The sequence below is a fragment of the Chiloscyllium plagiosum genome, chromosome 10 (genome assembly GCF_004010195.1).
Source record: "Chiloscyllium plagiosum isolate BGI_BamShark_2017 chromosome 10, ASM401019v2, whole genome shotgun sequence".
Classification (NCBI taxonomy): Eukaryota; Metazoa; Chordata; class Chondrichthyes; order Orectolobiformes; family Hemiscylliidae; genus Chiloscyllium; species Chiloscyllium plagiosum.
The window spans coordinates 86,367,923-86,385,038 of NC_057719.1; the positions used below are offsets into that span (position 1 = coordinate 86,367,923).

General features: G+C 39.8%; 1 protein-coding gene across 3 annotated transcripts in view; it reads left to right on the plus strand.

Moving 5' to 3' along the window:
• The window catches only part of LOC122553858 (transmembrane protein 87A-like), a 69,297-nt gene extending 52,688 nt beyond the window's left edge, over positions 1-16,609 (plus strand). For all 3 annotated transcript variants that reach the window (XM_043698299.1, XM_043698300.1, XM_043698301.1), the window contains exons 15-20: positions 2,260-2,363; positions 4,464-4,537; positions 4,848-4,909; positions 6,224-6,276; positions 11,125-11,155; positions 15,846-16,609. In XM_043698299.1, the coding sequence (XP_043554234.1) occupies positions 2,260-2,363; positions 4,464-4,537; positions 4,848-4,909; positions 6,224-6,276; positions 11,125-11,155; positions 15,846-15,887 (366 nt within the window). In that variant the 3' untranslated portion in view covers positions 15,888-16,609. The remainder of the gene's footprint in view (positions 1-2,259; positions 2,364-4,463; positions 4,538-4,847; positions 4,910-6,223; positions 6,277-11,124; positions 11,156-15,845) is intronic.
• The last annotated feature ends 507 nt before the right edge of the window (positions 16,610-17,116 follow it).

The following is a 17,116-nucleotide window of genomic DNA, read 5'->3' on the forward strand; positions in this document are numbered from 1 at the left end:
ACTCTGTTATCTCACTTTTTAGATTAGAATCAATCTAAACATCATGGCATAGACAGAGAACACAGGGGGCCAACACCTTCAACATATTGTCTAGCTATCACCATTGTTAACAGCTAACCCGAGAATGCAACTCTTTTTAAAAAAAAAGGTTTTGTGATTTACACATGAAAGAAGTGAAACTATCACTGTATTCTAACAGACAATAAATTTTTCAATGTATAATTTCAGTTACATCACATTGTAAATTTTTGCTATAAATTCTGTGTGTTAGGATTGAGCCCTCCACTACCACCTGATGAAGGAGCGTCGCTCCGAAAGCTAGTGTGCTTTCAATTAAACCTGTTGGACTATAACCTGGTGTTGTGTGATTTTTAACCATTCCTGTCAGCATTCCAGACCTTAACTACTCGCAGCAATGTCACCATTACATAACATAGGACGTGGAACCAAGTTAACATTGACGAGAGCTCGTGGATAATTGTACAGCATGTTTCACTGGCTATCACTGTTTGTAAAGGTTTTCTGAAATAAGACATAGGAGCAGAAATAGGCTATTCGGCCCACCAAGTATCTCTGCCATTGTGTGAAATAACGGCAAATCTGATAATCCTCAATTCCACATTCTTGCTCTTTCCCCAAACCCTGCATTTCCTTTTTGGATTAAAAATCTGTCTATCTCAGCCCTGAATATTCTTTTCAAACCAGCCTCAACAACCTTCTGCAATAAAGAATTCCACAAATTCACTCTTGAAAGTAGAAATTCTTCCTCCTCTCTCTCTTACTCTGGGATTACGCCCTTTAGTCCTAGACACACTCACAAGTGAAACAATCAATGTTCCCTCAACTGGAAGGCACCACGCACATTGATTGTCAAACTACTGCATGAATTCTGCCTCCTTATGCTGCCTGGTTTGCTGTGTTCTTCCAGCCTCCTGCTTGTATGTACCGACCACTTGTATTCATCTATTACTATGTCACCTCTGCCCCTCTCCCCAATCATAACCCTTCCACCCCCAATCCCCTTCATCTGCAGCTTCCCTTATCTCCACTTCCATTCCTAAAGAAGGGTTATACCCAAAACATCAACTTCTCCACCACCCGATATGGCCTGGCTTGCTGTGTTCTTCCAGCCTCCTGCTTTTCGACTCTGGAAAATATGTACCATGGACATCTCTGCAGAAGAAAAAGAAATTGGAGAAAACGTTGGAAAAAAACCTATGCATATCTACTCTGTTGAGCCCTTTAAGAATCTTTATGTTTAAATAAAGTCATATCTCATTCTTCTAAACTCCAATGACTACAAGCCTAATGTATTGATCCTCTCTTATAGGAAAATTCGTCCATATCCAGCATCAACCTAGAGTCTCCAGTGCCAGTATATTCCCCCCCCCCCCCCCCCCCCCCTTAAATAAAGGAATCAAAAGTGTTCATGGTATTTGAAGTGTAGTCTGACAATTGCCTTGTATAGTTTTAGCAAGACTGCCCTATTTTATTTTCCATTTCCTTCTCGTGTCTTTGCCTCTGTGTTACAGTTTCACAGTAAAGAGATGCCATTTGCTGTTACGGAAGTCAAAATATGGATGAAGTAGTTTCTCTGTGATGTAAAAGCACTATTCTATATGGTTCCAGCTGAATGAACATGAGATGGAGATTTTGATGTTTCTGGGCTAAATCAACTGGTTTCAGTCATTTGTGTCATAACTGGTTTCATAGTTCCTGTACTTAGGATGTTGGATGGGAGAGCATTTATCTGTAATCTCACTCCTGATGGCTACCTCATAGCCTATAAAGATACGAATCCAGGAAAGACAAAGATCATTTTGTCCATAAAACACTATGGATTCCATGTACACCAAGAACCGAATCATTGCAGTCACCTGAGAAAGGTTAAAAGTAACTCATGCCAATTTTAGACAAATCAGTGTTTTCATGCCAGCTACTAAAGGAAAGAAAGAAAGATTAAGGAGACTAAAATAACTTTTTTGTTAACCCAGTTATTGCAGACCCTCCTTTCTAGAAATTAACCTACACCCAAACTGTGATGTTGATGCTTGTGGCACTGTACCAGTACAGGGTGTAAGTGTGTGTGTGAGAAACCTTTGGGGTGGCTGCCTGTCATACCTGTGGAAATATGTCTGAGATGTTAGTAGGGACTACAGTACAATACTTAAATGAATACCATTCTTGAAGTGAGAAGAAACATTGAATGAAGTCATGTACAAGCAGCACTTTGATTCCTTTCTTCCATGTTTTATGCAGGACTGGAGAGAACGGTGGATAGATGATGCATTCTGGCGATTGCTGTTTTCCGTCATTCTACTGGTCATAATGATCTTGTGGAGACCTTCGGCAAACAATCAAAGGTCTTAGTGTAGTTTTTTGGCACAAATTTCTAAATGTTTTCACTCTCTTGTTTCAGTTGACAATTAATAGGGTGTTGATGAGAATGAAGAACATGTTTCACAGACTGAGTAGCCCATAAGTACTTTTAATTGGTAACACAGAGGCAAAGACATGAGAGGGTTAAATTTAACAAGTAGAATTATACTCCTATTTCAATGCCTGGTAGATGGTTATAAAACAGCAAGGGTAAACTCTGCATAATACAAAGCAGAGGATCTGGGTTTCTCGCATGGGAGATCTCATTGCCCCAGAGAATTGCTGTTTTCAAACAGCACAAAAATGTACTGGAAGAACCTTGTTTTGGCCGCATCTCAATGTAGCTGTTCAGTATAATCACACCAGAGGGCTGAATGAAGTGAGTGATATGTGACCTATAAAGATAGAAGAGTATAAAGACTTGGCCTGGCCTGTCTCAAGGATACAGTTTCTCATATTTTACCAGTTCAAGCAAGAACATTAACTCAATTTACTCTCTCTTGTCTTACGCTACAACCATGCATTGAACACTCATTGCTTTCTCCCTACATCTCTCTTTGTCGAATATACAATGCTTATTGATCTTCATCCAGCAATCAAATTGCAGAATTGCTTGCATCACTGACCTAGTTCTCCCTTTGGAATCATCATATCTTTATAATGTTTTAACTTGGTGTTACTGAATCGATAATTTCTCATTCATCTTGTCTCCCTCCACTATTTCTAACAGTGGTATCCTGTAATTTGGGGCCTAAATCCTCTCTGAAGGTTTCTTGTTGATCATACTTACCTTTTGTTTGGTTGTTCTTTGATTGTCATTCTTCAGTGATCATATTGTTGGAAAAGTAGGAAAGATAAAACGAAAGCTTAGTAACAAATGGGAGTTCTGAGAAACTGCTCTGGATGTGTTTTGGGAATTGGTTTAGTAGTTGTATTGGATTCCTATACTAACATTTTGAGCTAACTAAGATTCCTCACAACTATTAAGTTTACCTCAAAACTAAAGCAAAATACAGAAGATGCTGGAAATCTAAAAATAATAATAGAAAATTACTGGATCACTGTTCAGCTCAGACTACATTTTTGGAGAGGAAATAGAGTTAGCTTCTTGGATTTACAACTGTTTTTCAGAATCTTGTACACCAGTATGATGACATCTTTTGGTTGTCTGTACACCTGAGGTGGCCAGATTTTGAGTTCATAGATTTAACAAGGTTATCATTTGCCAAGCAATAAACCTCTTTTGAGGAGCAGACTTAAGCTCCCAGTATAGATTGCTACCTAGATCTATGGTGCAAGGTTGGTCACATTTGCTTTTCCCTCTCTCATACAACAGTAAAGAAGGATTGGTAAGGTGAGCACTCAGGAAGGAAAAATAGCAGTAAAATTAACTGTTAACAATCAAAAAAGTTTTTTTAAATTTTGTAACAGTAAAGTATGGTGTTTTCAGCATCTTGTGCTATATAGCTCAAGAAATGGATTTCCCACAATTATCATGCATTTATTTAATGTGTACAGCATGTATGTGATTAATGAAATGTTGAATTGTAATGTTGTTGTTTGAATTTTTATTTTCATTTATGATAAATCATTACAGAAGCTTCATTTATTCATGCATAAATGAGAAAGTTTGGGGGTGGTTCTGAAGAAAATCTCTTACTTAGAAGTTTCTTTCAGTGGTAGAATTCCATTGAGTACTGTTGCAAGAGTACTTGCTAAAGAAGCGAGGAGGCAAATCTGTTTAATCTTTAGTTTTATGTATTAATTTATACATTTGATCCTTGTTATAAAAGTCACAACCTAAGCAGCTGGACAGTGAAGATAGATCTACTCTTCCAAGCTAATTAGTTCATGTGACATTAGTATGTGAACAGGAAAAATGTGTTTACTTATCAGCACAGATAAGTGATACATTATATCTCCACGAACTAATCACTAAAACACTTCGTCTTTAAGGAAATCTCTTATATTCTCAGTAAATATATACATCCATCCAATACCTACCTTTGCACAACATCATTTCCAATTCACTTGACAATTCCACACAAATTGGGGTAATGTTAAGAAAGCTATTTGTTTTGCAGGTTTGCATTTTCCCCTCTGGCAGATGATGATTATGATGATGAACTAAAAGAACCAATGCTGAACGAAGCTTTTGGTGAGCAAAGTTGACCTACTTAGTAATCATAGTCTACAGTAGAATGTGTAATTAGGTAAACAAATGAAGAGTAAGAAATTGAGTAAATTAGAGCTTTGAATTTTTGCAAGGTTTCATAGATTCATTGGGAAATAAAAATGCTGAGCACTTTTGTAGTTTATTGGATTAACTCGAAAATGGTTTGCAAGGTACATTATTAGACGAATATTATATTAAGAGGCCTCCAATAGGAAAATGAAATGGTAAAAGAAGTGATTCCATTTATTGAGAACAATTTATGGAAGTTATATCCCCATGTCTTTTTTTGCAGAGGGAATGAAGATGAGGGGCACAAAATCAGAGTCTAATGGCTCTGCAAAACTTAATAAAGTGGTAAGTAAAATGGCAAATAATGTTGATTTAAAGGTTAAGTATTGAGATATATATGGACTTAGAGCAAAGTAACGGAGAAATGTTTCATACAAATGCGCATGTACATCAATCTGCAAAACACTGAAGTCAATAATTATAAACAGGATATGTTCCTTTTATCCAACCCAAAAGATATATTTTCAGAGAAAAGGCAAATGCTAACATGTTTCATGGAAATTAAAGTGGATGGAGAGTCGAATCATTGAATACAGTGTGGAGAGGTTGGCCTGCCCTAACAAGGATTCCCTTTAATTGCCTTCTAGTAAATCTTGCAAGACAACTAGTGACTATGAATGACAGATGTTGACAAGTGTTTAAGCTGCTGAGGCTGGACTTGGTGATATTCCCATTGTGATTGATATGCTGATTACTACGATCACTATTTAGAAAGTCACACGACAGAGAAATGGGCTGTTCAGTCCACCATGTCATCACTGACCAACAAACACCAAACCTGCATCTAGTCCATAGCCTACTATGTCTTGGCATTTTAAGTGCTCTCCTAGTTGCTTTTTCAAAGTTACAAGGGTACCTGCCTCCTCCACCCTCTCAGGCAGTGCATTCCATATTTCTCCCATCCTCTAAAGACAACATTTTTCCTCTGATCCCCTTTAAAACACTTACTCTTCACCTTAAACGTATGCACTCTAGTCTTAGACACGTCTACCACGGGGAAAAGTTTCTCACAATCTACCCTATCTATTGCCTCTTGTAATCTTGCAGAGCTCAGCGAGTTTTAAGAAGATTTGTAGCTCAGGTTGAGGTTTTGGATATACGTTTGCTCGCTGAGCTGCAAGGTTCATTTCCAGATGTTTTGTTACCCTACTAGGTAACATCTTCAGTGGGCCTCAGTCAAAGCAATGCTGAAAATTCCTGCTTTCTATTTATATGTTTGGGTTTCTTTGGGTTGGATCTATCAACAAACACATCAAGTTAGACCCTATCTACCACCCCCCGAGAAAAGGAACTGGAAGTGAGTTCACCACAGGAAATAACTTCACCATAGGAAATGATATCACCATGGCAAAATCAGTATGTTAAGGCATTGAATAACCTTAGAGATGACTAAAATGGTTGACAAATTAATTAGTTAATTTGTCATAGACTGCATCCACTGTTTGCTTTTATTATTGTTTGCTCTTTTCCTCACTATATATATCTCTGGTGTACTCTTATGTCTGGGTATGATAGTTTAAATACATTTGTCGCTATCATGAAGGATAACTTGTTTATAGTATAGCTTTCAATTCTTAAAACCCTTGCCATTTTTCACAGGATGAAGATCTGAAATGGGTTGAAGAGAATGTTCCTTCTTCCATGGCAGATGTGTAAGTGACTTTAATTAGTACAAACTTAATCGTTGTACAAGAAGCTTTCAAATGTATCCATCACTATTACTTCCATATATCAGCAGTTTTTAATGGTATTGGTATATTTCACATGGAGTAACACAGGTTAAGGACAGATGTATCCTTCCAAAAAGTTAGAAAGTAAAATGCAATTTCTTCAAAATTCTTTTTGTAAGTTATGAAAATCACAGAATTAATTTATAGCAATGGCAAGTATAGTGGAAATTCGATGGGTGGCGTCACTTAACTTGAATTCATAATTTGAGAGGAAAATAAAAATAAGAAAAGGTGATGAGCATATGGAAGTTGCGCTGAAATGATACCAAGCTTAATCTTAAAATCCTGTGGACTGATTGAAAAGGAATGTGGAAAGAGCTGAAAATACAAATAGAAGAGTTAATGTGAAAATTAAAACTTTGAATGTTCAAACCTTTTATGGTAACCTTCAACAACGACAGCGATGCAAGCGTTTCATTTTGAACTCTGAAGAGATAAACCTTGACTCCTAAAGGAGAAAATAGTGAAATGACGTAAAGTAGAGATAGCTGTTAATTGAACTTGCAAGAGCGATGAAGATGTTTTCTGTTAAAGACAAAAAAATTGCAGATGCTGGAATCCAAAATTGACAGGCAGGAGGCTGGAAGAACACAGCAAGCCAGACAGCATCAGGAGATGCAGAAGTCGATGGTTCGGGTCTAACCCTTCTTCAGCACTAGGGGTGGGTGTGGGGGGGAGCTGCAGATAAAGGGGATGGTGGGGGCAGAGTTGTGTAGTGAGGATGGGTGAAGATCGGTAGAGGTTACAACATGGTTGGTCATTGGGAGGAATGAATTCGGTTGGTGGCAGGGAGCAGTGGAAGGGAGGGGGAGGGGATGGGGATGGGAAGGGAGTCGAGGATGGGGAGGGAGGTTATTTGAAATTGGAGAACTCCATGTTGAGTCCACTGGGCGGTAGGGTGCCCAGTGGAAGATAAGGTCTTGTTCCACCGGTAGGAACTGTGGTTTGTTTTGGCAATGGATGAGGCCAAGGATGGATGTGTCAGAAAGGGAGTGTTTGGGGGAATTGAAATGGGCGGTGACTGGGAGATCCGGTCAGCCCCTGAGGAGCCAGCTGCAATGCTCGGTGAGTCGTTCCCTAAGTATGTTTTCGATCTTGCTGATGTAGAGAAGACCACATTGGGAGCACCTGATGCGGTAAACAAGGTTGGAAGAGATGTAGGTGATCCTCTCTCTCACCTGGAAGAACAGTCCTTCCAGATGAGACAGAGGGTCACCTATATCTCGTCCAACCTCATTTACTGCATCAGGTGCTCCCAATGTGGTCTTCTCTACATCAGCGAGATCGAACGCAAACTTAGGGAACAGCTCAGCAAGCATTGCAGCTGGCTCTGCAGGGGCTGACCAGACCTCCCAGTCACGCCTATATGAATTCCCCCAACCACTTCCTTTCCAACATGACCATCCTTGGCTGCCTCTATTGCCAAAACAAACCATATCTTTTTAAGGAAGAATACCTTGTCTTCCGCCTGAACACCCTACAGCCCGGAGGACTCAACATCGAATTCTCCAATTTCAAATAACCTCCCTCCCCACCCCCAACTTTCTTCCCAGCCCCTTCCCCTCCCTTCCACTGCACCCTTGCACCAACCAGATTCATTCTTCCCATTGACAGACCAGGTCGTACCCTCTACCTGTCTTCACCTATCCCCACTTCACCATCCTGCCCCCAACTCTCTCTTTATCTGCACTCCCCCCACACCCACCCCCAGTCCTGAAGAAGGGTTACGCCCAAAATGTCAACCTCAGCAAGCCAGGCAGCTTCAGGAGGTGCAGTGTTCTGCCAGCCTCCTGCCTGTCCTCTTTATTAAAGGTCGTAAAAAAACATTTTTTTAAATTGTTTTGAGGAAAGACCATCAAAGATGCATTTATAATCATACATTTAATTTTCTTTTAAGATTGTAACAGTGAATGATCAGCGGAAATGTAATTATGGCTGCCCAGTGACTCAAAGTTTGTTAATTCAGAGAAAACATGAGAAGATGGATGAAACGTCAGGATGAAGTGTTAATCACACCACAGTACAACATTATGGGCGGCATGGTGGCACAGTGGTTAGCACTGCTGCCTCACAGCGCCAGAGACCCGGGTTCAATTACCACCTCAGGCGACTGACTGTGTGGAGTTTGCACATTCTCCCCGTGTCTGCGTGGGTTTCCTCTGGGTGCTCCAGTTTCCTCCCACAGTCCAAAGATGTGCAGGTCAGGTGAATTGGCCATGCTAAATTACCCGTAGTGTTAGGTAAGGGGTAAATGTAGGGGTATGGGTGGGTTGCGCTTCGGCGGGTCGGTGTGGACTTGTTGGGCCGAAGGGGCCTGTTTCCACACTGTGTAATGTAATCTAATCTAATTACTTTCTCCTCTCTTTCAGAGTACAAAAAAAGTAATATCATACACTTATTTCCTAACTGCGAAAGAATTTAGTTTTTCATACAACTTGACAATTTTACAAGAAAAGTTTTTTTAATACAACTTTTTCCATTCTTCTAAGTATGATTCAGAATAAAGAATTGGGCAAACTCCCTTTTTTTAGAGAGAAATTATGGTTTTATTTCTCTGCAGTATTCATCTGCAGTTCACCTCAAAACCCTTGTAATCTCATATAATTTTCTTTGGAATGTCTTATTAAACACTTTGGCCTGCTTCCTGAAATGGTCTACACTGTTTCTTATCACCTATGATACTTTTAAGTATGATACTATGAAGATTTGTTTTTATTTGGGCAACGGCATGCATTTCTCTGAGGGAAAAAAAGAGAATTTTATTCCAAGTCAATTTTTTTAAGTCTTGTAAGCAAAATTCTAAAATCCCAAATTTATCTAAAGAATGAGTTGTAAGAAATTATAAACCCAGAAGTATAGACAGGACTTTGATATTACATCTGCTATTGAGGCACTGGGGGAGGATAGGGCAGCACGGCAACAAAGCTTTACAGTGAAGTAACCAGGGATGACTTGTTTCTTCCTCTGTCCTAACCTATTCTTTGGATTCAGATGGGGAAGGAGCACCATATTGCTCAGTGCTTCTAACTAGACTTATGGTTTGCTATTTCAAGGTGTTGACTAGCAGCATAAGATCCACACGATGTGAAAACCGGAAGTAAAAAGCAGGATTTTGCTGCTGGTTTTGCATTTGCTTTTGTCAGACAAAAAATGATTTTAACTATGGTCAATGTGAGGATACTATGGCTTTAAGAAATGTATTTTGTCTTGTTTTTTTTGAGAGAGAAGTTTTAAGGCAGAAGCGACAAGCAGTCTATTGAAAGCTCTTAAAGTAAACAGCTTGGGAGACCTTGGCATTTTATTTGAGGGGGATCTGTTTAAATATGTCTAAACATTGCCAAAGTTCAACTGGAAGGATATAGAAGCCTTTTTCATTTCATTTAAGAAAGTGGCTAAACAAATGAAGTGGTTAGTAACCATCTGGGTACTGTTTCAAAAAAGTTGTCGGTAGTAAAGTACTTACTTCACTATCAGAGGAGGTATCTGGGGCATATAATGAGGTGAAAGTGCTGTCTTGAATGCACATGAGCTAATAACAAAGTTTTCAGACAACGTTTTAGGAATCTAAGAACCTGGTCAAATGTACATTGAATTTGAAAGGATCAAAGAAAGTAATTTTGATAGGTGGATCAAGGCATTGAAAATAGATCAAATATCGTGGAGAGACAATTATTTTAGAGGAGTTCAAAAATTCACTTCCTGAAGTCATGTTGAAGAGCAGAGAGTTAAGACTGCAAGATTAGCAGCAGAAATGGCAGATGTTTGAGTTAGTCCATAAATCAAAGTTTGGCTTCCAACATCAATTTAAATTTATGACGGCTAGAAATTGAGGGAAAGAGAAATCCTTGCATGGAAAGGGAAAAAAGGAGATCTCATTTAAGATGAAGATAGTTTATCACAGGATAAAAAGAAAACCCATGAGAGAGAACAGAAGTTTTAAAAAAAAAGCTCAGGTGTTTTTGCTGTAATAAAGTAGGCCACATGAAGTTGAAGTGTTGGTCGTTCAGTAAAAGCACTGGGGGGATGGATGTGGGAAAACAGGATGAGCCAGTGAGTTTTGTTGAAGTAGTCAAGGAAAGCTCAGCGGAAACTAATATGTTGCAAAAGAACATACAATGTGATCAGGGGTTGGTTGAGAAGAAAATGTCAGATCTTGAAAGAATTTATTTGTGACAGTAAGGTTTACTCATGTATGCCAGGAGGGGAGCAGACAAAGAAATTAAAATTTTGAGATATGCAGGAGCACATCAGTCATTGGTGAGAGATGGAATGTTACCAGAAAAGGTGATAACAAGTGGAATTCATGGTGGGAAGTGCAGTATTCCATTATATAAAGTGAGTTTGGAGAGTCTGGCGAAAAGTGAAGTGGTGGTCAGAAGAGAAAGATTTTTGGTTCCACTCATACAGTTTATCATTGGTAATGATATAGCTGGATCACAGATGGGAGTGATGCCTACTGTGGTTGAAAATCCAGTGGAAAGTCAGGCAACTGTGTTGTTACAGGAAGTATAGCCTGGGATTTTTCCTGACTGTGGTAACAAGATGACAAAGCCACAGTTTGAAGCTGGAGGACAAATCAAAGAATAAAGGTAAGGAAGTTGAAATTCGATTATCAGACTCTATGTTTGATCAAATGGTTGGAAACCAAAGGCAAAATACACCTCTTAGAGTCATAGTATCATCACATCTATTTCACACTGATATTGGCCACACTACCATGATTGTGGTGTACTCCTGTACTTTTCTTAACTCGTCTTTAATTTATTTCAGTGCACTTCCGGCACTTCTCGACTCCGATGAGGTAAGCAACAGATTTATGTAACATTTAATTGTAAAAGTGTTGACCCATATACTTGAGGATGTTTGCTGGCATAAGAGGAATTGATGTGGCAAGAGTATGCATTGGTGCATGTAACATTGTCTACATTAAGTTAGCGAGTTTTGAGAAGATTTATAGCACAGGTTGAGGTTCTGGATGTAGGTTTGCTTGCAGAGCTGGAAGGTTCATTTTCAGACATTTTATCACTATACTAGTAACATCTTCAGTGAGCCTCCGAATGAAGCACTAATAGTGTAGCCTGCTTTCAATTTACATGTTTGGATTTCCTTGGGTTGGTGATGTCATTTCCTGTAGTGACATAATTTCCTATGGTGATGTCATTTCCTGTTCTTGCAAAAATACCTTTCAAGAATTGGAACAAATACTATATTTGACAAACAGGTAGAAAACTAGCCACCAGCATACATGAACATCAGCTAGCCACAAAAAGACATGACCCACTCTCACTAGTAACCTTTCATACGGATGAGGAAGGACACCACTTCCTGGAACAACACATCCATCCTAGGACAAGCCAAGCAGAGACATGCACGACAATTCCTAGAACCATGGCATTCCAACTAGATCTCTTATCAACAAACATATTGACTTGGATCCCGTTTACCACCCACTGAGAAAAAGAACTGGAAGTGACCTCACTATAAGAACTGATGTCACCATAGGAAATGACATCACCAACCCAAGGGAACCCAAACATATAAATAGAAAGCAGGCTACATTCATTGGCTCGCTGAAGATGTTACCTAGTATGGTGACAAAATATCTGAAAACAAACCTTCCAGCTCAGCGAGCAAATCTACATCCAGTCTACATTAGGTTTCTGCACTGACTTAAACTCCCTTAAAGAAACATGCAAAAATCTCTCAAAAATAGAAAAAAACTGGAAGAGGATTTTATCCTGATCTTTGGTGATGTTTCATCACTGAGGGATTTGAGGCATATGTTCTTCAGTTTGTATCACATTCACATCCAAGTCAGGAAACTATGGTTTCAACTTTATTCCTTCATTTAAACTAACTGGCCCAATAGTGCACTGTTAAAGATCATCAATAATTGAAAATTAAATCATTCACTTTGGTGCAAAAGATCCCATGTCACTGCTCAATGAATAGTGTCCCACTTTCCCTTGTTAATCAAAATAATCAAAAACAGATTAGCTAAATTTAACTGTATGATAGACCATGCTTTGAGCTTCCCTTGCCTGAAAAATAACAACACTCATTTAAAATTAAACTTTGAGATGCATGTAGGCTTAATATAAATCCAAGTGTGTACTAATAGTTACTTGATACGAAGGTAATATTGCCATAGTCTTACTAAACCAGAAAGCTGCTCTCCTATTAGAGAGAGATGACTGGTGATGGTTTTACCTGAGGGTCATCATGCCACAGGCAAAAGGAGGGGTTGAGAAAGATAATCCTTTGTTGGTGTCACTCTGCAATCGCAAACCAGCCATCCAGCCAACCAAGTTAAACTGACCCCCTTTTACTTGATATAAATCTTATCAGGCAGTGATGCAATCAAAAATATGGATGCAAAGGAGGAAGAGCCACTGAATCAATGCTAGGAAAGCATTAGGCTAATATCAGTAGGAATGCAATCATTAACAGAATATGACATTCTAACCTGTAACAGGTTTTGAAATCTGGGGTAGACCCTGGCAATTCCTCCCCATGAATATCAACATTTATTGACACTGGAGGTACCTGGCATCCAGGTTTACATGTAGCTGAGCTCACTTTTAGAATCTAATTCAAATGTAATTGTCTGTCAGTGTTTGAAATAGTAGAGTTAGGAAACCTTTCAGTTGAAGTACCTAGTCCTGATGTAGGTCTGTGTCGAAGAGCGTGGTGCTGGAAAAGCACATCCGGTCAGGCAGCATCCGAGGAGCAGGGGAATTGACGTTTCAGGCATAAACCCTTCATCAGGAATGAAGCTTGTGGGCCAAGGGGGCTGAAAAATAGATTGGCGGGGGTAACTGGGAAAGTGATAGGTAGATGAAGGTGAGGGTGAAAGTGATAGGTCAGAGAGGAGGGTGAAGCAGATACGTGGGAAGGAAGATGGACAGGTAGGACCGTTCAAGCAGGCGGTACCAAGTTAGAAGTTGCGACTGGGATAACGTAGGGGGAGGGGAAATAGGGAAACTGGTGAAATCCACATTGATCCCATGTGCTTGGAGGGTGCCAAGGTGGAAGATGAGGCGATTTTCCTCCAGGCGTCGGATGGTTAGGGTTTGGCGATAGAGGAGGCCCAGGACCTGCATGTCCTTGGCGCAGTGGGAGGTGGAGTTGAAGTTTTCAGCCACAGGGTAGTGGAGTTGGTTAGTGTGGGTAGCCCAGAAATGTTCTCTGAAACGATCCGCAAGTTGGCGTCCTGTCTCCCCTATGTAGAGGAGACCACATTGGGTGCAACAGATATAGTGGATGACGAATGTGGAAGTGAAGCTAAATTTCTGATGGATGTGGAAAGCTCCTTTGGGGCCTTGGACGGAGGTCAGGGGGACGTGTGGGCACAGGGTTTGTACTACTTGTGGCAGGGGAAGGTGCTGGGTGGGGAGGGTGGGTTGGTGGTGGTGGGGGAGCGTCGACGTGACAAGGGAGTCACTGAGGGAATGGTCTTTCCGAAATGTAGATACAGGTGGCGAGGGAAATGTATCTCTGGTGGTGGGGTCTGTTTGTGGGTGGCAGAAATAGCAGAGGATGATGTGATGTATCCAGAGGTTGGAATGTCTTGACTAGGGCAGTTCTGTCATGATGCGATTGGCGAGGTGGGGTTCAAGGGCAGAAGTGCAGGAAGTGGAGGAGATCTGCTGGAGAGTATCATTGACCATGTGGGAGGGGAAATTGCATTCTTTGAAGAAGGAGGCCATCCAGGATGTGCTGTGGTGGAATTGGTCCTCCTGGAAGCAGATGAGGTGGAGGAATTGGGAATAAGGATAACGTTTTTACAGGAGGCAGGGTGGGAGGAGGTGTAGTCCAGGTACCTGTGTGAGTCGGTGGATTTGTAGTGGATGTACATATTGAATTGGTCGCTGGAAATGGAGATGGAGAGGTCCAGGAAGGGGAGGGAGGTGTCTGAGGTGGTCCAGGTAAACTTGAAGTTGGGGTAGAAGATATTTGTGAAGTTGATGAACTGTTCAACCTCCTCATGGGACCACAAGGTAGTACTGATCCAGTCATCGATGTAGCAGAGGATGAGGTGGGGAATGGTGCCAGTGTAGCTGCCGAAGTTAGACTGTTCCAAATACCCAATAAAGAGGCAGGCATAGCTAGGACTTATGTGCGTGTCCATGGCTACCCCTTTGGTCTGGAGGAAGTGGGAGGATTGGAAGGAAAAATTATTGAGGGTGAGGACCAGTTCAGCCAGTTGGATGAAAGTGTCAGTGGAAGGGTATTGGTTGGGTCAACGTGCGAGGAAGAAACTGAGGACTAGGAGACCTTCGTTATGGCGGATAGATGTGTACAGTTTCTCCTGATGTAGGTCTATGTCTTAAAAACATCAGGTGAAGATTTATTCAGTTGCATATTTTCAATTCTTCAAAGTTTGCTGTTCCTCTGGAAGCAGGATAATATTAAATCCTTATGGAAACTCAATTCAAACCACACTCGTACAAAGAAGTCCATTTCTGGATTGCACTGAAACAGCTGGTTTCTGCCAGAGCTTGATTTTGAATTTGGCCACAAAGGAGTGTAGGGAGCTTCAAGGTCGGAAAAAAATACCAATGAAGTTTCCATCCTGATTACATTCAGTGATCCCTGCATTTTATCTATGGACATCATAGGAGGATTGACTTCAGCTCACAAATAAAGATTGAAAACTTGTCAAGCTGTCAAATAGCTAATGAGATCTGTGTCTACCAAGTACTTGGAGAAGAGAAATGGAAATAAACTGAAGCGTTTCAAAATACATAATTCCATGAAAATGTAAAACTGTGGGTGTACCTATGCCCCTTGCACTGCAGTAGTTCAAAGCAACAACTTACCACTATCTGAATGAAAATTAGAGATGAGCAATAAATGTTGCCAAAGGCAGCGACACCCACGCTCTGAGTGAATAGGAAAAAAGTACTTAGAGATCCAAAATTCTAATTGTGTTATTCTAAGTAGTGGCATGGAGTGCAAAAGAACAGAAGTAATTATAAATTAATACAAAATACTGGCTAAACTACGCTCATAAAGAGTGGGGAGGGGTTGAGTGCCTGATGAGAGAGAAGAGGGGATTAAGGCATAGGATGGAAAAATGTGGATTCACTCAAATGATGATAAGGCACACTATTTGTGAAGCAATTGAAGATACGAGAATCATTACCACTTCAGTAGAAATGGTTCAGGAAATTTGAGTGATTTCCCTTAAGTATGAAGAATTCTGATTGAATACAAAAATAAGACAATCCTCTTGGTTAGAATCAATAACAAGTAAAGAGGTTAGAATAAATGTTTTAACATAATTGTTGGAACAGGGATTATTTTTATCACCCAAAGTTGAGAGTAATTTGAAATACAGATCTTAATTTAAAGATATTATGGCTATGGGGGATAAAATTGCAAAGTGTTTAATTGTGGATTACTCTACTAGAGAACCAGACCAGATGAGGTACACACTCGAAATTGCAGTTACGGAAAATTCTGCTAATGATTTCCTTGTTTTTCAGGAAATTATGACGACAAAATTTGAGATTTCAAAAATGGAGTAAAAATTACATGAACACAAAACATTGCACTTGTACTTGAAATAATAACTGTCGAGGAAAAGATGTCTTCAGACTGCACAAAGCACCAAAACTGTACAGTATCACATGACTTCACTGGGATTGGGTTGGCAGAGGTGTGTTTTATACATGGATAAAGTAAAATTCTGTTTATTTTAAATGACTAAATTATTTTGCTAGTGCTTGCCATAAGGTGTCTAGTTTGGGTAAAATTATGTTCTTTGTTCCAGTAAAATAGCTGGTCTGCTGCTATGCCTAAGCAAAAAGTGTTACAGAGAGGTCAAAGTTGCAAGTCAACACTACCCAGCTGATGTTATTTCTTACTTTCCAACTCCTCTTTGCCAAATGAAGTGAAAAATAGGGCTACCTCTGTACTCCGTGCCAGGTTTCTCACTAACATGCAGGCGTACACTGGAAATGTTGTATTACCACTAGTCCTGTGCAACTCCAGAGAATTATTTCCTGTTCCCAGGATACTTCTGGTGATAATTTGTGTATAATTCCAGGAAAGAGGTCAGTTTAGTACATTTGGATTTGAGGAGCTGACTGCCAGTAATGCTGGCAGATGGACTGTGCATTTAGCTTCAATTGGCAGAAAAATTAAGTCTGTAAATCTAGTGTTGGAGAAGTTTGCTAAAACTATCAAGGCAGCCTTGTTGTGATTATCTTGTTTTCAAATCAAATAAAATTGTATGGGTGAAATTCCACAGCTGTTTTGTGTTTTTTAAGGATTTATTTAAAATGAAAAGCCCTCCATGTACTATCCCTAATGTATTAGTCAATTCTGCTCAACTAAGAGAACAATGATTTATCTTTTGGAGTCCTTTTTGTTTTAATTTTTTTTTAAAGTACGTCTTTTCATATAGTCAAAAAAGAAAAGAAAGTAAGGTTGAAGGCTGTTGCCAATCCTCTCAATAATCAACAGAAGTAGACATGAAAGCAAGAATAGAAGTAGGATGTTTAGCTCATAGGGACGAGCTTTTTCATATAATGTCCTTGGGAATGTTTTGTTTCTGTTAATCTGATCTCAACACTCAGGATTCAATCCACAGGACTGCATTACATCAGTTATTCCCATCATACCTTCATCATGCAGGTGCTTAGTTCTCATTCTTCCTGTTTGTTAACACACTAAACTATCGCAGTTGACATTTAAACTTATTTCCTATTTATCTCAAAGTCTGTTTACTAACTTTCTGGTATTGTTTTAGGCC